General features: G+C 41.8%; 1 protein-coding gene across 4 annotated transcripts; it reads right to left on the bottom strand.

Annotated features, from left to right (window-relative positions):
• Positions 1 to 298: 298 nt before the first annotated feature.
• HNRNPR (heterogeneous nuclear ribonucleoprotein R) lies at positions 299 to 23699 on the bottom strand. 4 transcript variants are annotated; one of them, XM_042885526.1, is made up of 11 exons: positions 23582 to 23699; positions 17460 to 17628; positions 15113 to 15231; positions 14616 to 14723; positions 13962 to 14075; positions 8104 to 8280; positions 6212 to 6347; positions 4310 to 4515; positions 3421 to 3570; positions 1783 to 1904; positions 299 to 1594 (listed from the first exon to the last, which is right to left on the bottom strand). In XM_042885526.1, the coding sequence occupies exons 1-11, from the start codon at positions 23654 to 23656 to the stop codon at positions 982 to 984; spliced, it is 1989 nt and encodes a 662-aa protein (XP_042741460.1). In that variant the 5' UTR covers positions 23657 to 23699; the 3' UTR covers positions 299 to 981. The 4 variants fall into 4 exon arrangements, with proteins under 4 accessions (XP_042741460.1, XP_042741461.1, XP_042741463.1 ...); XM_042885527.1 differs by having other exon boundaries at positions 17460 to 17625; XM_042885529.1 differs by lacking the exon at positions 17460 to 17628 and having other exon boundaries at positions 23582 to 23698.
• Between the last annotated feature and the right edge of the window lie 2129 nt (positions 23700 to 25828).

Below are 25828 nucleotides of genomic sequence, written 5' to 3'. Positions count from 1 at the left end.
TTGAATCAGATTTCCATGAATGTTTGGGTACATTTCAACACTTAAAACAAAAAAAATAAAGTTCCCAAATTAGATGCTGGTAAGTTACTGAGCAGCAATTAAACAAAGAGTGCCCTTCAGGCTATTTGTAATTTCTCCTAGTTTTCAGTCTGATGTCCACAGTGCTACATGTTGGAAAGCACAAGAAATTTTGCATGAATTTGATCACTCACATAGGCAGTTATACTTTGAAAACAATGTTTTTCGCAAGAATTACCAATGAAATAATGTTTTAGGACACAATTGAATTTGAAATAGGTAATGTTTTGAATAGATTTTTGAGTTTTATTGAAATCTTACATGAACAAGAAATTGGAAATACAATCACATCAAGGAACAAATTGCCACGGCTTTGACGTTTTAAGCCAAACAAATTTTGTAGGGCAGATTTTCAAAAAGGTGTGAAGTTATAACAATTTAAAAACACAGTTAACCTACTTCTAGGAATGCAAAACATACAATCATGTTATTTTCAATACAAGAAAACTTAATTTGTCGTAATTTCTTAAAACTACTAAGACAAAGCACTAGCTTTTACTTTTATGTACAGCATACTCCTATGTAGTCTATCCCAAATCCAAAAAAAAAAAAACTGTCCAAAAACCAGAGGTTCTGCAAAATCATGATTGAACAGTGTGCCATTCCTGCTTTTAAACTGCTAAAATGAAGCCTAAAATGATAAAAGCATTGAAACCCCATATGGAGTTCAGGAATTCTGCAAGCCCAGTAATGTCCAAGTGCATTTATGAAAAAAAAAAAAAAAAAAAAAAAAAAAGAAAACTAAGAGACTCGAGTATATACACAATAGAGTGATTCTTCAGCCCAATACAAATGGCAGCCAATCGCTACTGAAGGATGAAACATTAAGCCAATTTTGTTTTGAAGTATGTAGAGCTATAGCCAATTCTATGTTTCCAAAATTCTCGATCCCTCCTCACTTGTCTACTTCCACTGTTGCCCATAAGTATCCTGATAAAATTCCTGGTTGTCATTATTGTAACCATAGTTACCGGCATAGTCACCACCTTGCTGGAGCGGCTGCTGAGCGATGGGTTGGGAGCCCCAGTTCTGCTGGTTGTTGGTCTGACGACGCTTGGAATCAGGCTGGTTGTACCCATCTGCCTTTCTCTTGCCTCCTACGTTGCCCCCACGGTTGCCCCTGGCTCCACGAGCACCGCGTCCTCTCTGCTGCTGTGCAGGACCCCCTCTCCCACCCCTGGCTCCTCTCGGCGGTCCCATGGGTGCCCCCCTCTGTGAATAGCCAGCTCTACCTCTTGGTGGTGGTGCTCCCCGCCCCCTAGGTGGTGGAGGTGCACCTCTCCCACCCCTTCCTCCTCCTCCTCTTCCTCTTATAGCATAGCCATCATCATAGCCGTAATAGGGATCTTCATAGCCACCACGGTAGTCATGATAGTCATAACCGTAATAATCATCATAATAATCTTCATAGCCATAGTAATCTGGGGGATAGCCATATCCACCTCTCCCTCCACGGCCTCTGCCTCTAATAGGAGGTGGCATGCGAGGCGGAGGGTAGTAATAATAGTCTTCATACCTATTAAGAAAAAGAAAAGCCCATTAATTTATCTTGAAGTCTCTCAAAAGAAAGCATAAACTTCCCCTTGTTAATTACCAATATATATCACAGAGAAAAAAAGTGAGGCAGTTTCTTCTAAACTATCCTGTATTTTACAGCAGAATTTAATTTTGCAGCATTGTAGTATTTCAAGGATGAACACTCACGCAGTACTTCTGGAGGCCTGCCTGGCAGCCTGACGTTCTTTCCTTTTCTTATCCGGTGGCTTTGCTAACACTATTTCAATTTCTTCCCCTTCTATCTCTTTTCCATTCATTTCATTCATAGCCTGTACAAAAATTAGAAGAGAAACAAGGAAAACTCATTTCCAGCCAAGAGGAAACTAGAACTTTCAGGGGGAAAAAAAGTTGGTTGGGCTGCTGCTGAGTGAATTACAGCCCCATGCTTCTTAAAGAGAATTCTTTCAGGTTATTTGTTCAAGCCCCTCTTTGTTCAACAGTTACAATGAGGTCACATTTTAAAAAAAAATTCTCTTTGTATCATAAGGTAAAAGAATCTCAAACCATATGGAGCGTTATATTTTAAAAAGTTACAGTGCTACATCTGATTTTTATGTTCCTATACTCCCTAAAAATAGTTCAAAGAGTTCTCACTACACACTGACATGAACACTCCGTGTACTTGCAAGCAAGCCAGAGCGCACACACGAGAGAAGGCATTTTTATATTTGGACTTCCCAGCTCTCTGAATGCAATGAAAGAGTATCTCAGAGGACAGCAAGTATTTTTACACTCAGCTGACTGTGAACAAGGAAGGATGCATGCTTAAGGGGGCAAAAAAGAACAAGAAAAAATGCTGAATCTTGGCAACTTCATGAAGTAATACAGGAATCTTCAAGTAACAGGCAGTGTGTAATCTGTAATTACCAAATGCATGCACAAATAGAACTGGATGTACATACACAAAGTACAATTAGGACTACATCTCCCTGTTCTCTACCTGGAATTACTGCCTTGCATTGAACCTTTCTGGGTACAGATAGATGCATTAATAACAGGCTCCATATGTCTGTACAGACATATCTTCAAAAACATTAACTATCATGGTTTATTTGGAAGAAGCTCTGAAAGTACAACAGACCTTGGAATGAATTAGTGAATTCCATGCAATCCGTACCAAAATACCACTTTCATTAAAAGCAAACAGCACAACCATACACAGAGATAGCCCACAGAACTCACAAACCAATTCAGTGGCCACAATGAGGAGTGAGGGCAGATATGGCAGAATGCAACCCTAGGCTTGAAAATGAAAAAGCCTTTGAACTGCGCAACCCCATGCACTGCACTGCTTAACAGACTCCAAACACCTCCTCCACCACCTTCCTGTCCCCACATCTCCCAACTGCATCCAAAAACTTTTTATAAATAGGGAGTAACTTCCATGAACTACCCTGCAATTTCTACGCAGCATTTTTGCCATTCCAAAAACTACACACAGACTTTAAATAAGGGTCTTTGAGAGACAACTGATACCTTCTGTCGTTTCCTCAGAAAAACTGTCTAGGTTGATTTTTTTTTCCTCCTCTTCTCTAGACTCTCCTGCATTGGTCTATACCTCTTTTCCAGTCTACTTGTTAACTTGGAACAGTTTTGTTCCTTGCAAGTTTCACATCCTCCTAGCTACTGAAATCATAGGAACAAAATTATTAGTAATAAAATTTTCACAAAAGGAACCCTGTGCTCTAGAATTGTCTTAAGATATTTACTGTTAAGAAATTTCTAAAAGCATCTTCACAGAGAACTCCTCAATCTGATTCAGACAGGCAAGAATAAACAACCCACCTTCACCGCTGCACCTCTGTCCTCAAAATGAACAAAAGCATAATCCTTTAGTTTCTTTACTCTCTCCAGCTTTCCAAATTCAGAGAAGGATTTCTCAAGAATTTCTTCCGTCACGGTAGTGGCCAAGTTTCTTACAAATAAAACTTTCACCTGATGATTAGTGAAAACAGAAGTTTTTAGAAGTCAATCGTGAAAGAAAACTAACACTAACTTATGCTATTCCACTCTTCTGTGCATTAAGAATTTTTTGCTAAGTTCATAAATTCCACATCCATTACCAAAAAAGATTGCCTTAGAGTTACCTGTATAAAATTCCTACAACTTCTTGTCTTGGAGGGGGAAGTACGGAAGAAAAGAAGAATATCCAACATTGATTTTCTGCTTCTGGGATGCTACAAGTCCCAGTAAAACTTTAGTAACGGATCTCAAGGGTAGCGAAGATTTATTAGGGATAATAACACAGGGATTAAAAAAAAAAAAAAAAAAAAAAAAAAAAATCACAAAACACAGGGATAAAAATCACAATATCATTCTCTATGCTGCATTTCACCTTCATCTCACTCTGGAAAACAGTTTTACAAGTTATCTACCCAGTGTGCACCAACACAAGCAGAACGGTAACAAGACAGACTGGTGTGCCAATCCAGGAGGATAAAGCTGTACATCATTAATTTAAATGTGAACAAACTGAACAAGTTCCTCACGTGTTACACAGGCATTTAGTTTACAATGCTCAACCATACCATTTTGGATGGCTTATTATGAAAGTGTCCTGTGACTTCTCTCCACTCCCTCAAACTAGCAGCATCACTCAGCTAGACCAAGTTAACTACTGCATACAGAAATTCCTCCCAAAACACAAGAACATCCACGTTCTGTTTTTATTTACCTTTGCCATGACTTCTGGATCAGGTTCCTCTACTGGATCAGCCCATTCCACTGTCACAACATTTCCCCAGACTTTTACTTTTCCACTCATCAAGCGACGTCGAGCTTGTGCTGCTGACTTGTGATCTTCATATTCCAAGAAACAGAATCCTCGGTTCTTCTTCTTATCATCAGGTTGATGATATAAGATTACATCCACCAAACCCTCTGAAAAACATGTCTTTAGTACTGAGCTTTAAAAGAGAAATAAATAATCTGAAGTCTACTCTAAAATGCTTTCCTTTGCTTTTGTTAAGCTTAGAGGCCATGTATTACATCTGAAAGGGGGGGGGGGGCATAGGCACAATAAAACAAAACAAAGACATCCACCTAATTTATCCAGAAACAGGTTACCGAGTTGGTGAAGTTCTCCAGAACAAACTTACCTCAAAACTAGGCCCTGCAAAACATCAATGTGAACAGCACAATGCCAGTTTGCTGTATGGTTTTACCATTTTTACATTAGTGAAAAGCAATCAGAATTAATATGCAATATTAATACCCCTCCTGCCTCCAGGGGAAGCTGGGCAGAATTCTGTCAACATCTCTCCAAAAAAACTAAATAGCAGAGGAGAGGCAACTAAGTATTCACTTTCTCTTTTCACCACTTTCCTGCGGTACTCACAAATAGCAATCCTAAGAAAAGAAGCTGTAGGTTAAAACTCTCCTACAGGACAAAAGCAAGTCAAGACTTCAAATTCTCATAAAGCAGAAGTGCCCTTTCAGCAACGTGCCAATTTCTTTTCTTCCTGCTTGCTGTACATTCTGGTGAACAACAATAAAGAACTAGGACAGAAAACCTCTCACAACTATTTCTACAGCAGCACTGCCTCTAAAGTAATTCACTGTTCCCTTCTTCCTGTCACTCCTCAACAACATATTTGTTTGAGACTCTCACAAAAGCTTTCCAGGTGTGAAAATTGAACTTGCTGTAGCTCCTGTTACAAATACAGAGCCTTCAACACTAACCTACAATGGATGACAGAACTGGGACCTCCACTGTTTTTCTGAGCTCATTTGTGCTATTTCCATCACAAATCATCTTACAACATCAATCATTTAACAAGCATTAAAGCAGATATTAGTCCTTTTTTCCTGGTGGTCAAGCCAGCAGTGTGCTTGCAGCCTGGAAGGCCAAACTGTGTTCTGGGCTGTATTAAAACGGGAGTAGCCAAGAGGGAGAGGGAGGTGATCGTCCCCATCTGCAGCGCTGCGTCCAGGCCTGGGCCCCCAGCACAGGAAGGACGTGGAGCTCTTTGAGTGGGTCCAGAGGAGGCACTGAGATGAGCAGAGGGCTGGAGCAGCTCTGCTGTGAGGAAAGGTTGAGGGAACTGGGCTTGTTTAGCTTGGAGAAGACAAGGATCCGGGGAGACCTTGCGACCTTGCAATATTTGAAAGGAGCGTATAAACAGGAGGGGGAACAGCTATTTACAAGGGTGGACAGTGATAGGACAAGGGGGAAAGGTTTTAAACTGAGACAGGGGAGGTTTAGGTTGGATATTGGGAGGAAGTTTTTCACCCAGAGGGTGGTGAGGCACTGGAACAGGCTGCCCAAGGAGGCTGTGGATCCCCATCCCTGCAGGCATTCAAGGCCAGGCTGGATGTGGCTCAGGGCAGCCTGGTCTGCTGGTTGGCAACCCTGCACATAGCACGGGGTTAGAACCAGATGATCACTGTGGTCCTTTTCAACCCAGACCATGATTATACGGTCCATTATGGAGTATTTCATAAATGAAATCTTGGAATCCAATTTGAAAATAATTTAAATAATATCTGAAAGCATCACTTACATAACTACAGCTACAAAAGAGGAAAGATGGTATTTCAAAATCAGTGTGACAAAAAACATTAAGAAAGTCTTTACCTGTGACTTTATTAAACTCTTCCAATATGTTTTCCTTCGTCTTGTTCTTTGGAATTGACCCAACAAATAACCTGTTGTTTGCCACAGAGATGCATACTCCAAGGTGCTTCCCAGGACGGATTTCATAGTTGTCACACTAAGAAAATAAGAAGCCATTCACTTGCATTATTCAGAACAAAATGGTTGAGAAGATCCCCAGAATGACAATATCAGCTGCTTCAAGTTCTACTATCCTCATACAGAGTATACTGAACTTGCAATGCAACAGTATTTCTGGAATTGCAATGTTAGGGTCAGTGTCTGCTTGGACACTGCTGAGTTTGTTTTCCACAAAAAAATCTTAATCTACTGAGAAACTGACGCACAAGAAACAACACATAACATACAAGCTGCATGGGGTAAGTTCATTCACCCCCAGTTTATCTCAAACTTAAAACCTATTTCCAGACAATGAGTGACTGCCTCCTGCTCTTGGTCTCAACATCTGCTGTTATTATTACACACATGCAAAGGATTATAGGCACCATGAGATCTGCTTCAGTTACTTTTTAACGTCAAGCACATTGGCTGCAAGATCCTAACATGTATCTGGTTTTTAAGCTTTCCCACTCTAATGGCATGGATTTTTTGGGCCCTCTAAATGCTAGGGCACTGTATTCCTTTATGTTTTTTTTTTTTTATTTAATTCTTTTTTTAAAAAAAAAAAAAAGCTTCCCACAAAAGTTTCTTCTACTTCCTTACCACACTTATACCCACAGTTGAATTACTGTGAACAACAACCCTAACACATCTTTAAAGGCAGGAGATTCAATCTTACAGGAGGCATCTTTGTTTTTAAGGAGTATTTTCAAACAGGATGTAGTGAGACTGAAGTTTGAATACTGGACAGCTTCTGAAAAACTCTCATGTAAAAACAGCAAAAATGCTGTTTCTGTAAAAGCTTTCAGCCATCTCACTGAGACTGAGGCATGTAGCTGGTGGTGCAACAACTTCAGTAACCTTGTTCATATTCAAGAATTATACAAAACTTTGCCAATTTTTGCTTCAAATAAAACAGTGATTCACACACAACAGAACTTTGAAAAACAGATTCAGATTAAGGCCAGAGCACTTGAGCAAGAAGTTTATCTTATAAGGCTAAACATCAACATCATTCCCACTGGCACCTGCACACCAGAAGCAGCAGAACCCCCTCATGCAGAAGAATCTAAACTTCAAAATTCCACATTTATCATCAGTACTAAAAGAACCACGCTTTTCTATTAAGAGTTATCACCTAAAAATTTAGCATGCCTCATTTTCCTTTCCTCCAGTAGCCAGTGGAAAATATTTCACCTAGATACAAATCTCATTCCCCCAGATAATGCCAAAGTAGAGCATGAGAGAGAGAAGAGAATCCAGATGCAGGACACATGGAGTACATCCACACAAATTCACTTAGTTGGTACAACACCCAGGGAAGAGGCCAGACTTCCACCAGGGCTCTATCACTTGATACATTTCCTGTTACTTCAGCATCCTTCTCTTTCACTTCCCCCAATCACTAAAAATTTAAAGAAGGCTGAGCAGCTTCAACTTATGAGTTACAAGATTGAAAACACCTTTTTTCCTTTGCCACTTTTTCCAAGTGCAAAAACTAAAGTCTACCATCTTCAAACACTGAAACTCACGAGTAATCAAGTAGATTACAAGAAACAGTAGCTGTAGGAGTAAACTGTTATTTGTACAAAGTAAAGCAAGTCAGGAGACATGTTTGTTTGTTTGTTTTTAAAGAAAATAACATTTTGAGTCTGTTGATGATTGTTTAGTGAAACACTTCAAACATTTCCTAATGCACTCCCAACATGCTCACTGTTTACATCACATCATTCAATTTGAAAACAGTTACTCACCAGTTTGACTGCTTCCTGAGCTGCATCTTTGCTACAAAAGGTAATGAAAGCATAACCTCTGTTTTGACCGGAAAGAGGATCCATCATGAGGCGAAGATCCCAAATTGGACCAGCTTTCTCAAAGAGTGGTACCAATTCATCTTCATACAAGTCTCGGGGAATCTTACCAACAAAAACCTGTAAAGGAAGAGGACACTTAACCAAAGCTTTTTCAAAAGTCTAAACTTACTTTCAGTACTCCAAAGTTCCAGGAAGGGAAGCAATCTGCATCAGAAACAATCACAACACAAACACTGTAGCCTTCGCTAGCAATTTTATCTGCTACCACAGCCTTCTAAAACCCCAGCATTAGTACTACACTCTGCATATACAAAACCTGGGCTGTAATTTATATCTAAGAGGCTGTACCTTTCCACCACTGATCCACCCCCTCTACTCTGCCCTGGTAAGGCCTCATCTGGAGCACTGCATCCAGTTCTGGACTCCCCAGTACAAAAAAGACAGGGATCTCTTGGAAAGAGTCCAGCGGAGGGCCACAAAGATGGTGAAGGGCCTGGAGCATCTCCTCTATGAGGAAAGGCTGAGTGAACTGGGTCTGTTCAGCCTTGAGAAAAGAAGACTGAGAGGGGACCTGATCCAGATCTATAAGTATCTGAGGTGTGGGGGGCAGAATGGCGAGGCCGGACTCTTTTCAGTGGTGAGTGGAGACAGGACAAGGGGAAACGGCCGGAAACTGCAGCATAGGAAGTTCCGCATCAATGTGCGAAGGAACTTCTGTACAGTGAGGTGACGGAGCACTGGAACAGGCTGCCCAGGGAGGTGGTGGAGTCTCCTTCTCTGGAGATGTTCGAGACCTGCCTGGATGCCGACCTGTGCGACCTGCTGTAGGGAACTGCTTTGGCAGGGGGGTTGGACTCGATGAGCTCTGGAGCTCCCTTCCAACCCCTACAATTCTGTGATTCTTACCTGGTCACAAGACCTTACAGGCTACCTAGGCAGGAACCCTGCAGTATTACAGACCAAACACTTCCTTACTCTTGCAGTACCTTCATATCATTCCTTAGTCCAATCTTGATTAGAAAGATGCAGACATAAAAAAATAACAACACAAAACACTACAGATCCTTAATAAGTTGCGCTAATTAACATATCAACACATCTTACTTCATTTCTGTTTTTGTTTCTGATTACACCAACTCAATATGTCTAATAGAACCTGGAAATCTCATTTTTCTTTCTCACACGCAGCAGTGACTATTAAACTCAGTCCAGTTCACCAATGCAAGGCACACTTTAATGTCATACTGGCATATTTTGGTTTAACTCCAATTAAGCATTAGCCAGCTCTTCACCTTTCAAATTAAAAGAGCCTCTCCTGTAAACCCTGCACATCTGCTTAGCAGATAATGCCAATACTTAAAGATATGCAGCATACCCACCCAAGCACTGATGGGAACAAACCCAAGGCGGGAGGCCTGATGATTGATTGAAGAAATGTGGAACACAAATCATTTTAGCCCAAAGGGAAGTCAGACCTTTTACACATTTCTTTACATTATACAAATACTCCTGAAATACAGTTTCCAGAACGTTTCCTTGAAGTAGCTCAGGCTCTTTTATTCAGTGTGAGTGCAAACCGGCCGTGGTTTATTTGCCACTCAGCAAAACAAACAAACAAAAAAAGGAACAGATTTATTATCACTGATCATAAATTTAATGCCAGAGCCAATGGACCTACTTTTCAGAACAGCTCAGACATCCCTGCAGTAGCTGCATCCATTTGTGCTGCCCAGAGCATTTCACTTCAAAACACACAGTTTTCAAAGACAAAAAAGAACAGCATAATGGAAGTGCACAAGAAGGAACTCCAGCTTGCTATTAAGACAGGGAAACCATTTAAAGAACTACCTGATTTTTCTGTGCTGAAGGCTTCCCTTTCCTGCTTTTCTTCCAGCATCTTTGACTGAGTCTCTTAATTCCTTTCTACAAACTTTAGACTACCATCAATTCCACAAGATTGCTACAACAGGTAATATACTCCAGAGGCTGAAATGAGCAACAGAATTAAGGATTTCATTCTAACACATTCACCCCTGACCTACATTATAGAGTGACTTCACTTGCATACCAGGAAGACTAAATGTCTCCATGGGAATAATGACACATCTAAATGAATTTGCTTTGAGCCTGCACACTTGAATAACAAATGATAAGATCAACAGCAGACATGAGAAACACCAGATGAACATCTTGAAAGACTTAGATGAAACATCTACAGTAACCTTTCCTATTATTATTTTGGGTAGATCAACAAGCTTGAAAAAGATTCTGAAATAAGTTCTTTACAGAGAGAGTGGTGAGGTGCTGGAACAGCTGCCCAGAGAGGCTGTGATGCCCCGTCCATCCCTGGAGGTGTTCAAGGCCAGGTTGGATGGGGCCCTGGGCAGCCTGGGCTGCTATGAAATGTGGAGGTTGGTGGCCCTGCGTGTGGCAGGGGGTTGGAGGTTCGTGATCCTTGAGGTCCCTTCCAATCTGGGCCATTCTGTGAAATACTACAGAATATAAATACTTGTTGCTTCATATTTCAGCTCCACGAGACTACTGTTACTGCAGAAACTCAGAAACTGGCCTTATGAGTGCAATAACAGGGGAGAACTCTTCTAAGTAGGATTCAGCTGCACTGTTGCTGCACCTCTGCTGAGATTACTTCTTCCAGTTTTGCTTCCAGAGGGACCTGTACCAAGTGCTCAATTCTACTTCTCTTACTGTTTTTCCAAAAGATCAATCATAAAGAGAGTCCTTCAACTAAGAAAAATGTCAGTGTCATGAGGTAACAGAGCATTATTCAGGGCTGCAATTCACTTCTACACTCTACATGATACATCCAGTTATTTCCACAATTGAGTTCTTCTGTTTCCACTAACAAAGAAGCATTAGGGTTAACAGCAGCATTTCTTCAAAACATCATCTCCATGTCACAGCACTCTTGCTGCACTTCAGTCAATCTTCTAAATGCCAGATTTAAGTGTGAACTGATGTGGGCTGCATGACTACAATTCAGCAGTAGCTACAACCTTCTTGAGAAAAAAAAAAAATACTAAAATGAACAAAAAAAACTTAGAGCAACATAAAAGCCTTTGAAACCCCACAGTTCTTCAAGTATAAAAGTGTCTTTTTTTTTTCTTTGCTGGAAAAAAAACCACCAGAAACACAGCAACAAACTGTGCCTACTGCAGCTGGCATTTTACAGATAGCAGGGAATTCTGTTCAAGTCATGCCTTAAAAAAAGGATTTGTTCATTTACATCAATAATTGAGAGAAGGAAATCAAGTATTCATCAGCTGCTTCCTCTTTTTTTTTTTCCTATATACAACAGTGGGGACAGGTCATATTCACACAGGGCTTTTTTTTCTTTAATCTCTTAAAGCATAGATTACAAAGACTTCCATATTCTCAAGTTTAATAGCTGCAAGCATCCTCCATCAGTCAGAAGATCAGGAGTGAAAGTTACGTAGCTTAAAAGGTTCAAACTCCACCATCACTACTACTCCCAAATACAGATATGCTGATTTACAGTTTAGCACATCCAACAGAAATGCTGAATGCTTGTCTCAGTTGCATAAAAGTTTTATCATCACCTGACCAGTAATGGGTTTACAACCCAATTGTTTTCATCCCTCATCCACTTAAATAGTTTTCCTTGCTGTGATGGAAATTAATGAAATATTTAAAACATTTGCTTTTCTTGACTGCACATAATTTTGAAATTACTCTGTACAGATGAGTGCTGTCTTCACGTCCTCTTATTTTGCTTTTTAACCACTGCTTTTTAAGTACTCTGAGTTGCCAGCAAGTAAAATTCTTAGTATTTATACAAAACTACTCTAAGATGACTGAAAAATCTTGTTTTTCAGCAGTGCTTGTACAAACACTTTCCTAAAATAATAAACTGTAACTAGAGTGGAGAAAATGCACCTAAGAAGCACATGATGATTGATGCAAGTTATCAATGATTATCTTTCAGTGTAAGAATCCATTCCACTTTAGAAAAACCAACCTGGTGTACAAATACTTACAGCAGAAAGATCTGATACACCTGGGGAAAAAGTTCATGCATTTTCTTGAAATCAGTAGCAGTACTTGCATATCCTTAAAAAGGAGTTTGCCACTGCTGACATCAGTGACAACTCTGGCATCAACATCTCAGCTGGCACAAGCCACAGAACTTCATTTATTTTATTTAAAATAACTCTCCAACATGAAAGATTCATCCTCACAATCCAAAAGGATACATCTTACATCTTCACATACTCTTAAATATAATATTAGAAGAGAGGTTTTTTTGCACTACCATACAAGCAGAACTTAGGAAAAAAAACATCAAGGAAGAACAAATATACAACACCCCACACTTTGCTATGGGAAAAAAACACCACGACAACGTACTGAGTCTCCTGGGTTAAAACATGATCTGTAACATCCATCAAAACATAAGATCACGTTTTAAATCTTGATTACTATTTCTCTGAGCTTAACAGCTACTGCTGAAGGCTCAATCAAACTTCTGGATGCTTTACTAAAGTAAGATAATCAGCATCTTAACAAACCAAACTCTGCAGTAATCAGGCTTGATCTGCTACTAAGTGCCAGCACTGGTTCAGCTGAGGTAGGATTTCTGTAACTAGTTAGCTGGACTTTGCTAAGCCTGATTCATGGGAGAGGTATTCATGTCCTTAAGGGTGTTTCCAGAAGTCACCCATTCTAAAAGCTTCAAGAACCTTACTAGTACAAAAACACACCCTCAGTACAATTAAACACAGCCAAAGCCAACTTTACAGCTTTCCTCTGACCTCCTATAAAGACTAATTATCACCAACAGCACAAAATACTTGAGTTTTCAATCAAGCATTCAGTCTGCAGGCACAGTGCAAAGTAACACTTCACATCGTGTATCATATCACCATACACTGACAAAACAGACTTCTTAAGCCACCTTCCTGAATAAGAAATGAAAAATATTTCCAAAATAAACAAGACATGATCCTCTCAGTGTAGTTGTTTCACCATCAGATCATGAAAGCACTGAAGATGTCTTTTGTAAAGACTGGTGACTATTAACATACATATTATTCACTGTTACTGCTAGCTAATCTGACCTCTTCAAAGCTTTGCATAAGGTATCCTAATGCAATACATCATAGAATCATAGGTCAGAGAATGGCCTGGGCTGCAAAGGCCCACAGTGCTCATCCAGCTCCAACCCCCTGCTGTGTGCAGGTCACCAACCAGCAGCCCAGGCTGCCCAGAGCCACATCCAGCCTGGCCTTGAATGCCTGCAGGGATGGGGATCCACAGCCTCTCCCCAGAAAACACACACCACACTCAACTCTTCACCTGCTTCCAATACACTGCAAGGAAATCTTTGTCACTGTTTCTCAAATTCCATTCAAGTTGTGAAAAAAAAAAACAAAGAGCCAAACACTTTTCAGTCGTGCTTTTTCTTGTTGCTGGTTTTTTTTTTTTTTTTTTTTTTTTTTTTTTTAACCCGAGCTGCACAGCTGTCACTTTTAAAGTTGCAGACTGCAATCTTCAATTTGGATGATAAAGCCTAACAATTTCAGTATCTACCTTTGTTTTCAGTAATTTTTACATAATCTTCCCATTATATCCACTGCTTTCTTCTACTCAATTATGCTTTTTCTGCAGAATACTGAAGGCTAAGACTGAAGAAGACAAACGCAGAAGCAAGCTTTCCTCCAAGCTTTACACTTTCCCTCAGTATAATTTATTTGCCAGTCTTTTAACAAGTGACTTTGCATAAGCACACAAAATAATGGTACCGGTCTGTGCATACTAACCTCTGTTCCAATACCAGGCTGGACACCAGAATACACAGTATCTGGAGGAGGGCCCCCATATTTTCTCTGTCCTGTAGTTACATCCAAAGTGTAACCAGTCCTCTCTAGCAAAGCCTGAAAAAAAATGAAAAAGAATTGACAATAGTTATGTGGAGGAAGGTAGGGGCCACAAACAACAGAATTTGGTTCTGAGGTCACTGCAAAAAACTTATTTTCCCTTATTTTCTGTTTGCAATATCTTATGTAGTAACCAAGGAACTCCAGAACTTCTCACTAGCTTTCTAAGTCGGTTCTGCACAACACAAAAACCATCTCTTAACATATTCACCAACTCCAAGACTCAATCCTGTTGGAATGTCCAATCAGTCTCAACTTTATCAGCTTGTAAAAACTAGTGTAGGAAGACAAGATAATTCTGAAACAAATATATAATATTTTTTAAGTTCATGCATTTTGGTAATCGTGCAATCAGGGACATCTACATCTCAAACAAGCATTCTCTCTTTTCAATCTTTTATCTTGCATACATTCCTTTAATGCCATGTGTGGATGTTCTTTTCCAAGCAATACTGATGCCTCCCAAGCAGCAAGCATTAAAACTACTTCAGTCTGCATGCAGGTAGTACAGAACAGTCAGTGTTTTCGACATGTTACCTTGATCTTTGCTTCATCTGGTCCCTTTGTCGATTCCTGTACTTTGCTGCCTTGTTTCTCTCTTTGCCTGTAGGTCTTCATAACTCCACATAAAAATGCACTTTTGTTCTGTAGATACAATTTATAAAATAATTAAACTTGGGGTATGAAAAGCTCTGGGAATACACCAAATCCAAACTGTGAAGTCACTAGATAAGACAATGTCAAGTATCAAAAGAATCCTCTTGAAAAATACAACAATTAACTGATCAAACTTCTAAGCATGGAATTTCAAGCCATATTTTTTACCTTACGTTCTCAATAGCACTCGTTTTTATTATCTGGGAGCTTTAATTTTGCACTCAAATACCCACAACATTTAGGGCAATTCTTAAACAGGCCCATGATCATGAAACATACAGGACATGAAAAGAGCTTCTATGTTTTGGCTCTCCTGCCAATAGTGCCAGACCACTATTTACACTTATGTGCTCACGCTTCTGGAGCTCTCACCTTACCTGTACATGCGACAGGTCACTTTCTTTAAACTGCTGTAATACAGAGAGGGCTCCTTCTTCATTAAATTCCCTAAGAGCATCAATTGCTCTTTCATCAAGATCGACATAAGCTACCAACCCTAAAAGTTAAAGATAAAGAAGTTACAGATTTCTATTAGATGTCATACAAGCTAAGAACTATGCAGTTTGCTTTTAAAGTCCATAACAGAATTATATATTTAATATAATTACATATTCCTACACAAGTATATGAAAAATATGAGTACAACAATGAAAAAAGTTAAATTAAAATGTATATACCTAAGCATTAACTGAAGTGCAAGATTACACCTCACGTGTAACAGCTTTCTAACATTCGGAAATCCAACAGAGAAGTCTGGCTCACTTCTAACAATTTGGGTTTTGTTTGACTCTTAATTTTCACGCTTCATTCTCCTGAATGGAGCTGCTCTAAGGTAAGCTGACGTGAACATTACGTGTACCCTGCTGTACGTGAAAAAGGAACTTCCTAACTGAAGATCAAACACTCCCAAAGCACTACAAAATATTATTCAGAAGAATGGTTTGCTCACTCTTTCCACCTAACTTCAAAAAGCAAAAAGCAGTAAGCTGCTCATGTCTAAAAATTTATTTAATTTCGCTTGTTTTGTTGCTCCATGCAGTTCAAGAGCCAGAATTCAAAAAGGTATTGTTTTGAGCCCTACCATGTACCCGAAAAGGCTAACGTTAATTTTACAGGTACAGACTCCCCCAAGAAACATTGGACCAGTTCTGAAGCACTTTTTCTGTTTCAGTATCTTTACAGGTTTGCGGGTCTTTTTTTGGTTTCCCCTTTTGCAATGCACTTGCATAAGCTGTGGAGTATGAGAGCTTTGGGTTATTAACATCTGCACTTTTTAAACCACACAGGGAAAATCAGGACCAATAACTCCACATGCTTTGCAACAGCTTGATTTCCAGAATACAGATTATTTAACTGCTACTTGCTTTCAAAAATGCAAAGTAGTGCCGAGCCCAAGGACTACATTTCAGAAGTGATCCTGCATTTTGGAAGGCACCTGTATCTTTCAAATGAGACCTCAGCAGATTAAAAATCCCAAACTTCAACTCCAAATTTAGCTCTGGTCTCAGAAGCAGAATGTTTCACTGACAAACCCCTGCACAATGTGAGCATCTGCGGTGGCTTTAAGGAAATGCAAATAACTGTTCTCAGGTTACTCATGCAATGGAGTTATAGCAGGTAGTTGGGTTCTGGGCTGAAAAGCTTTTAGCTCCCTTGAGAACTCCTCACAACACAACCTAACTACCACACAGGTGAGACCCCACAAGTTCCTCTGCCCAGGCATTTACTCCTTCTCTCAAACCATCAAGTGTACATCATCATGACCCACAGTTAGGAAGTGTGTCTCTATGCCAATAAAAGCTTGTAAAGGCTTGATGAAAGCTCACTGTGAATGACTTTCAAAGGACATCATTCACATGACCCAGAATGTCATAGTGATGAAGGGATAAAGTATTGGTTTTGAACTGCCTTCGTTTAATCAGTGGAATTTTGACTCTCTTCAACAAAAACTGTCATCTTGCCATAAGCACATAAAGCAGTTCTACTGCTTCTTATACATTTGTTCACGGAACACACTCTAAAGAGGAAAAAAAAGAAGCTTCTGTCTAAGGACAAAATAATACTTGAGGATGGGATGTTACAAAAATAAAATAGAGAAACCTTGGTATGTAAAGAAACCTTTCCTCTAGCAGTTGCAGAGACCACTTGCTACCAGCAAAATATTACTCGATTTGCTAGATAGCTTAGTCCTCATTTGCTAAAAAAGCAGTTAGTATCAAACTGAACTTTTCAGTGGAGTAACAAACATGGATTAAACTGTCCGCTCAGAACTAGAGAGAACACAAAATCCACAGGCAGACTCAATTCCAATGTAGTCCCAGGCAAGACAAGCTAGTTGTTTCCCTCACTAGTCACCTGTCCAGCCCTTGAGTGTTTAAGAACCACCGTGAGGAGTTGACAGTAGAAAAGTAAAAGCAAAATGATGATTTGGATTGAAGGAAAAAAAAATGTACAGTTTAGTATGCTCAAACACATCTTTATTTGACTACTAAGAAACTAGTGCTCTGTGCCCTAAAGCAACTAGGATAACACATACAACACTAAGGACGTGTCAAATAATCAGTCAATGTCAAACCCAATTTGCCTTTAGGGAAGTCAAAGTAGCAAAACATTTAGAGCTACACAGATCAAAAACAACGTATTTTAAACCTTAATCTATAAAAATTTGAAAATGGTATGCCCTCACTTTCATAACCAATCAGAAACAAGAAATGCATATTATACCTGTCTGAAATATTTCATCAAGTCTCTCTGCCACCTTCTGTGGGAGGCCTGCCTCTATCAGTGTCTTGTAGTGTTCTGTGTGAGTTACACTGGAAGTATCCATTGGTTCTTCCTCTTCTTTTAACTGTACCGCATTACCATTCACCTGATTAGCCATTTTATTATGCTGCTGGAAAAAATTCAGGAGCTACATTACAATAAGCCAGAAAAAACTAGTTTGTAGGACAATGCATGATTTATCTAAACTAATTTGTATACATGCTGCAAATGACCTCTATCAGAAGTTTTATTTAATATCTTTTGGATGCAGCTGATCTAAGTTTCAAAAGAAAGTACAACCCTTAATACTGCAAAAAATGTACATGGAAGAATTTACTTTTTTTTTTCTCCTCCTTGACTGTACTTCATGTACATCATGATGTCTAAACTTTAGATTGTCAGCAAGTTAACTGGTTACCATAGCAGCTACAATGCACTGGGACACGATAATAACATCCTTCAAAGAAGAATCAGAAGAGCTAGTTGCTATTTTCATTTCCCATTCCTCTACTTTTAAAACAATTGGTTAAAATTCAGCGAACACAAAACCCTGCAGGGTAGCTTAACGCACCAAAATGTCAATACTTGTTTGCTAATTTGCACTTTCTTGGCTTGTTGCCATGCCTTCCTTCAAACCCAACGCTCTGCACAAGACTAGCCAAACACTTTCTCATCACACTAACAGAACTCGTTAAGGACAGGAAGAGAAAAATTGCACTCGCGAGCACATCAGAATTTCCAGCTGCAACTGAGCCATTTCCAGGCTCAGTTTTACTCAAATAGGAGCTCTACAAATCAAACTGCTTTTTTAAGAACTTACTGGTTTAAAAGGAAGCCATGACTGCAGCGTCTTCAGTTAAAGACTTGCTTTCAGGATTAACTGATTGCAAACACGTGCGCTGAGAAATGCACAACTGTCTTCTCAGACAATTTCAGTGGGCTTTGCCCAATTCATTAAAAACCGTTTCCATTTCTCAGTTAGCCAGCCAGCTGATACCTGGTACTCTCAGATACAAAGGCTGACAAAGGACAAATCAACTACCCAGCAGAGAACATCAGGATGATCGGCTTTTGAGTTCAGAAACAAAGTGAGCCTCAGGCTTTAAAAGAGAGCGAAGAAGTCAATGATCAGCAGTGAAATGATAACCAGATACACACGCAGCATGGCAAGAGCAATGCAATTCAGTACTGGCAAACAGATATGAAGAAGACTCAGAACAAGTTTTGCTTTCGTTTTTAAGACTGAAGCCTCAAACTATTCACCGTGCTGAAAAAAAAACAAGCCTCCAAAGATAACCACACCTAAATCAATCCCATTTATACCCATTCCTTCCGGACAACAACTTTTTGGAAGGTAGCCTATAATTTACAATCTTGAGCCAAAAAAGTTTTTCTTCTTTTACTACGGCTTGACTTGAAGGGCAGTCTTAGAGATGGAACACAGCCTCGTGTTACTTCTCTATCAGCTGCCACTTCTTTATGCGATCAGCAAGGAAATGAGGTGAAGTCTTCCGTAACTGGCATTTATACAGCACACCTTCTGTTTCTTGACTCAGAACTCACTATCAGTTTACTCCAAAACAGAAACTTAATTACTTAAAAGCAAATGTGACGTTAGCCCAAATGCAGAAGAAAAAATTGTTACCTGGGGATTACAGTAAGGCTCACCTCTCACTACAGAATTAACTGAGCACTCAAACCACTAACTGAATGTCAGGATTCCATAGGAATGGATACAAAAATAATGGAAAATGAAAGTCAGACCCATGGCTGCTAGCTAGACTACATCTGCAACATGTCTAACTTGAAACAGTGCAGGACAAAGGGTTTACTTACAGTGAGAATGCTTTGAGTGTATATACCAAAAATGCATAAGATGTTATACAGAAAAAAAGATATACAAAAGATCAGTGCGTTTTTTGCTTCTTTTCACCTCCTTACTGCTTTATAGACTCCATTACTTACACACATCTTCTCCATATAGAAACAAAAACCTAGGAGGCTAAACCAAGTCATTAATACAAAAAACTATTAAGCCAATTACAAGTGCCACTGAGGTTCACAAGGTTTATAGTGATGCTCCCTGAGCATTTACTTCTCTTTTTTCTTCTGTGAAACCAAATTGGTTTCCAAGTATCAGATTCTAATATATTTAGCACTGCTGAGAGCATTCTTGGACTCGGGTGTAACTGACAAAAAGCTGAGCACTGTTGTGTGTCAGGCAGAAACACCTCAGCTCCAATAACTCAGACCACGCAAGATTTGCAGCCTAGCAAATGATGATCCACCTTCACCACAAGCACACAGCAGTGCTTGGAGCTAAACCTAACAGCCAGCTATCACACTGCTACACAGCTCCACAGCTGAGCAAAAGCTTTCCTAAGTAGGCTTTCAGACAATGCAAATTAAGTCTCTGCATTTTAATTCATTAGCTGTACAATTCATTATTCTTTAATAACTACTGACCTCAAAAAAAAAAAACTAAAGTCAAATGCTGTCTATGCCCACCAATCATGGAAGTTGTGTTTGGCTGCTGAAATGTCAGCTATTTCCTGTCCCACAATCTTAACTAAAAAGATACTCCGGGAAGTTTTTAAAACAATACAGCTGTCAGAACATCCCAGTCCCAACAGCATCCACAAGAAATGTATTTCTCTTCCCCCATTATAGTAACAGATGCTATTCTGGTTTTGCAAGCTTGCCCTGAAGTCTGAGATCAGATGGACTTTACTTTCCTGAATGATCACCAACAAGAGAAACTGCATCTCTTACAGCACTGAAATCCTCACTCTGCATTCAGCACAGCTGCATGAGTGAAAGTCATTGCTGAAAAAACTCATTTAGATCTCCCTCTAGACATCTGCCAGATGCAGCCATCAAGACAACATATCTCCTACACACATCATTAGCAAGGAAAAAATGATTTCATTGATGTTTTTTATGCTCCTCTAAAAAACTTTAAAAGCGTGTTAAAGAGGAGTGATACCTGTGCTTGCACACCACGTGTGTGTGTGGCTCAGCCCGTCACAGGCCACAAGGAAAAGCACAAGCTTGTGGGTAAAGCCCTCAAGTACTGTGCCCCAGAGTCTCCTATGCATTAACTACCTAGAAAGAGGGAGACTGGTTGAATAGCAAAGATTTTTGGTGTCGATTAGAAGCAAAGGATTATGAATATATTAGTATGTGCTGGGATGTGCGTTTGTTTTTATTACATGCAGAAATGGATGAATTTAAAACAGCATATAGAAAAACGTGCTTACCGAGCGAGCAGCAGTAAATAGACAGTGGGGGCAACTTTACACAGGCGGGGAGGGTTCCATTGGTACCTGAAACGCTGCCTACCTTCAGCACCTCCCAGCTGCAGGGCTGCATGCAAGGGGAGGCTGTGGGGGGTGGTTTTGTTTTGAAATTCACACGGTTGTTAACAGTGCTTGTTCTGAAGGCCAGGAATACTCGGGCATAGCAGACACACTTGAAAGCCATGCACTATCTTTCACTTGGAATTTCCACATTCTGCATCTCAAAAGCTGGGTTTGCCAGGTGACTTGTCCCTTTTTTTTGACAAGTAGGAGGTTAAAAACTTATGGATGCTTTTAAATTAGTCAGATATGAGCTTCATTTCCATTCTTAATAACTCAAATGGCTCTCAGTACTTTTCCCAGAGGAAAAAAAAAAACAAAAAACTGCAACACGTCAGAGCCTGACAGTGCATGGCATCATGAATACTGAAACCTAATGTCAGCCTTATTCTGACAGTCACTGAAACAGCCACGAGGTGACCATTCCCTCTATTTTATACCCACACTCCAACAGAGGTTGCCACCCACAAACTAAGTATAACTAATCACTAATTATAAATTCACAGCCTAGTTAACTGACAACATGCTTAATAACAGCATCAAGGAGAAGAAATGGCAACTTCTGGTAGAGGGAAAACAATACCGTGAACTCCAATAACCAACTTACATTGATCATCCATCAACACTGTTTTCAGCTTTGCTGCTATGTAACTTTTAATATCACGAAGTGAACTATTAATTTAGCTCAGGTGCACTGGAAGCATTACTAAACTCATGCATTACAATAGCACCCAAGTAATTTCTGATTGCTTATGTTGCTATTCCTCCTATTGAGTTATCTGTAGGGTCCTTATTATAGGAGTTAAATCAGATTAAGAATAGCATTAGCTTATTACCTTATTACTTTAAGAAACTTTTTCCAAATGAACCACAAGAAAACAAACGTAGTCCCTATGAAGTTATGAGTTACACTGCAAGAAGATTCTTATCTAAGCAGAAAGAAGCACATGCACAAGGAGGAGATAAGAACTCACACTAAAAGACTGAAAGGGGAGTTTATTAAAACCTCACCTGCTCATAAGATATACTGCTACACCCTTTCAATTTTTATGTGAAAGCATTACTGCTATTCCCCTTGTACCACAGATTACTCCATCACAGAAATAACTTTTTAATAGCTTAATTATGATACATTATTTATTAGCATGAATTGTGGGAAGACTTGATTTGAAGTTATCACACCCTGAAAAACCTACATGTATCATCCCAGTTTCCAGACCAGTACAGCAGGCTGTAACTTTGAGGAACCAGCATCCTCACCCTGCCAGCACTGAACTCTCAGCCTTTCCCAAACCATCACCTAACAGAATGGTGATACCTCAGAATCCCCATCGTGATGCTAACCAAAAGCCTAGCACAGCCTCCCCACCAAGAGACTCCCACATAGGTTAGCAAGGTGCACCTTTGTTTCAACAGAATACAACTTCATCAGTAACTCCTGTGCTTTGCTAACCTCAGTACAAAGTCTGAGCATCCTCCTTTCTATCTGCAGTTGGCCATTTGTAGCTCATCTGCTCGGCTGGGTTGTACAGAACACTCACAGCACTCCGACTCAAAGCAGAGTTACGATCAAAACAAGCACTGCACTGATGAGTTTATTCTACAGGAATGTGGGTTTTGTCTTGCTTTTTGCGGGTTTTGTTTTCTGACATAAGTTCAGCAAGAGCAGGAAGCTCAAACATGACACCAACAGCAATCGCACTGAGACAACAATACAGCTTCTAGGATATGAAATTGCCAAGCAGGCTCCACCACATCTCAAACGCAACAGTTTGCAACTGAAAACAACACTAAGATACAGAACTCCAGGCGACCTTTACTTTAGAAAAATACGTCAAAAATTCAGAGCCACACAAAACATAATCTCAAATTTAAAAACAAAACAACCCAGTTCCAGGAACATTAACATCCCCGGCAAGCAGAAAAGCATCACTGCTGGGAGGATCCTCTGTGCCGCGAATGGGGTGAGGGAGATGAGAGCAACTTTCTTCACAGAGTGCTGCAGCACCGCGATGGGGCGAGTTCAGAACGCGCCGGGCAACCAAGGCCCAGTAACTCGAGCCTCGTTTACAAAATAAAGGTAATAATCACATATTTAAGAAGAACTAGACAAGTTTTGCTGAAGACTTCACGTAGAAGACCGTTCAGCGAAGCGACGTCCCAACAACAGCGTTCGGGAGAGCGTCTCCCCGCAGCCGCGCCGAGTTTTACAGAGCGCTGCGACAGCGACGGGCGTTCCGCGTAAGCCCTCGGCAGCCCCCCCACAACAGCCCTCCACGGCCGGGAAGGAACCACCACATCCGCGGCCCCGCGCGGTTCCCGCTCGGCCCGAGAAGAGCGGAGCATCCCGGGAGCAGCAGCAGCGGGGCATCCCCCGCCTGCGCCGCCCTCCCCGCGCAGGGCCCACTCCAGGCCGGCCGGCCGCCCGCCCCCGCCGGGCCGCAGGTCCCGCCCCCAGGCCGCTCCCGGCCCAGCTCCGGCGCGCGGCCCTCCCGCCCCCCGCCGCCTTCCGAGCGGCCGCGCCGCGCCCTGCGACGCCCCCACCCCGCGTTCCGACGCGGCGCCAGCGCCTCGGGCCCGCCTCCGCCCGCGCCGGGCCTATCCCAAGCTCGCGGCGGGCCTCCCCGCCGCGGGGCCTACCCGGGAGCGCTCGCCCCCGGCCGCGGAGCGCCCTCACCGCGCGAGGGGACGTCCCGGCGCCCCTGACGCCTCCCGGGGACTCACCGGAGCAGGGCCTGCGCGGCGCAGCTCGGGCCCAAGCAGCGACGGCAAATGGCGCGCGCTCCTCCTTCTCCTCATGGACGGCGGTGCGACCCCGGCAACACGCGGGGTTTCCCGGAACTGTTTCCAGGGACCGCCGCTTCACCCACTCAGAACCTCCCGCTCTAGACGAGCTGTCGGCTCCACCTATAGAAGGTGGGAGGCGGAACCAGCCGGAATTCCCGGTGACCAATCGGAGGAGGGATCCGTAACCAATCGCGCGGCGCCTTCAACCCGGCGCGCCGGCAGGGCCGGAGCTTGGGGCTTTTAAAGGGGCAGCGCCGCCCGCAGCTTCGGAACAAAGAGAGCGCGGGGAGCGCGCGCGGCGCTGCTCCGCCCTGAACGTGCAGCGCGAGGGCGGGCGGTGGCGGCTGGGCTCCGCCCTGGAGCTGCGGCCTGGTGGTGCCCCAGCCGGCGCTCCCGGGGGTTGAACCGATGTCTCTTTCACCGGAGCGCAGCCTGGTGGCTGTGTGGAGCCTTTCCGGTTCTGCCCAGCAGCGGCACCGCGGAGGGAAAGCGCTCAGGGCGGCTTTTACCTCGTAAAGGAACCGGCCCCGAGCGGGGCTGGTAGCTCTGAGGCACGGCCGGAAGGGCTCCGTGTGGGACGTCTGAAAGATGTTAGCAGGGGGTCCTGTTGCCCAGGTGTGCTGTTATTAGCTAATTAACTTGTGATTAAATAGAATTTATCTGCTGTGCCTCGTTTGTTTGGTCTGTAGGAGAGCAGCTTCTCCAGGTGCATGTTTGATGCAGAGGTCTGTAGGAGAGCAGCTCATTGTTAGTGGTGGTGTTTCTCCCATTGGGCCTTCTCTCATCCAGAGCTGTAAGAAGAGCAGCTCTGAGCAGCTCCTCCTAACAACAAAACGCCTCTCCTGAAAGCTGCATGCATGTTAAGTGTTTGTTTGCGCTCCTATCGTGAGTGTGGATGAAGTTGTGTGCATTGGCTGATGGATGTAAAAGCAGCTTTGGGATCTAGAAGTTGAAATCCATCTCAGGTGCTGGAGGTGCTCTGTCTGCCCCAGGTGGAATGCTGTGTCTAGTTCCAAAAAGATGAGAATCTCCTGGATGCAGTCCGGTGGAGGGTGATAAAAGATGATTAATAACCTGGAGCTTCTGTAGTATGAGGAAAGGCTGAGAGCCCTTGGAATACTCAGTCTGAGAAGAGAAGGCTGAGAGGGGACTTATTGCTGTCTGTAAATATCTGAAGTGCAGGAGTCAAGTCACTGGGGACAGACTCTTCCCAGTGTCATGAAGCAACAGAACAAGGGGCAATGGGCAGAAACTGGAACACAAGTGCTAACTCAAAGAACTTTACTGTCAGAGCTAGAAGAGGCTGCCCGAAGAGGTGGAGTGGAGCAGTCTCCTTCACTGGAGATATTCGAGACCCATCAGGATGCCTATCTGTGACCTACTTTAAGGACCCTGCTTTAGCGACGACGTTGGACTTAATGATCTCTGGATGTCATTTTCAACCCCTACAATTCTGTGCCTTGCAGAGCCTGCTTGGTGCTCATCGGTGGAGCTGCGACTTTGCATGTGAACTCTGTGCTGCTTTGTATCTCCCACTTCCAATCTTGACTGCGGGGTCTCTCATGGCATAGAGCTGCAAGGAGTACAGTTACCACCTCATCCTTTAAGTTGATCAGCAGTTCATCTGGCTGGGAGTCAGTAGTATGCTCAAGGAATTGTCACAGCACAAAAATAAAGAGGAATTGAGGGATCTGAACATCTGACTCTCCTCTGGTGCTTCAGAAACATCCTGCAAAACTCTTCCATTGACATAAACCCTTTACACTACAAGACTGAGCATAATGAGATTACAGCAAAATATACATTGAGTTGAGGAAGGGTGCTTTTTGACAAGGCAGTAATGTCAGCTATTGAGCACTACCATATCTTGCAGCAGGAACATTCCTATTGTACCAACTGTCAAAATAAAAGCCTTGAAGGCATTGCTAACACTTTCTCTTCTGTTCTGCACTGGCATTTCCTAAGTCCCTCTTTGGCAATTAATTCTGCACAGACAGCTGTAAGCAGTAGCAGGCTATGGTTTTAGGTAGTATGGTTGTTTTTTTTTTTTGTTTCTCATTTAATCTCCCAAATCCATATTGATTTGAGGTTAAACTTAACAGGTCCTTGCTGGCACAGAACTTATGTGGTTTTTTTGTTTTTGTTTTTTTCTGCATGCTATTTTTTTTCTGCCAAGAGTTTAAT

The sequence above is a fragment of the Lagopus leucura genome, unplaced genomic scaffold, assembly GCF_019238085.1.
Source record: "Lagopus leucura isolate 7727_CA_CO unplaced genomic scaffold, USGS_WTPT01 Super-Scaffold_100051, whole genome shotgun sequence".
Lineage (NCBI taxonomy): Eukaryota > Metazoa > Chordata > Aves > Galliformes > Phasianidae > Lagopus > Lagopus leucura.
This window is presented reverse-complemented; position numbering and strand designations above follow the sequence as displayed.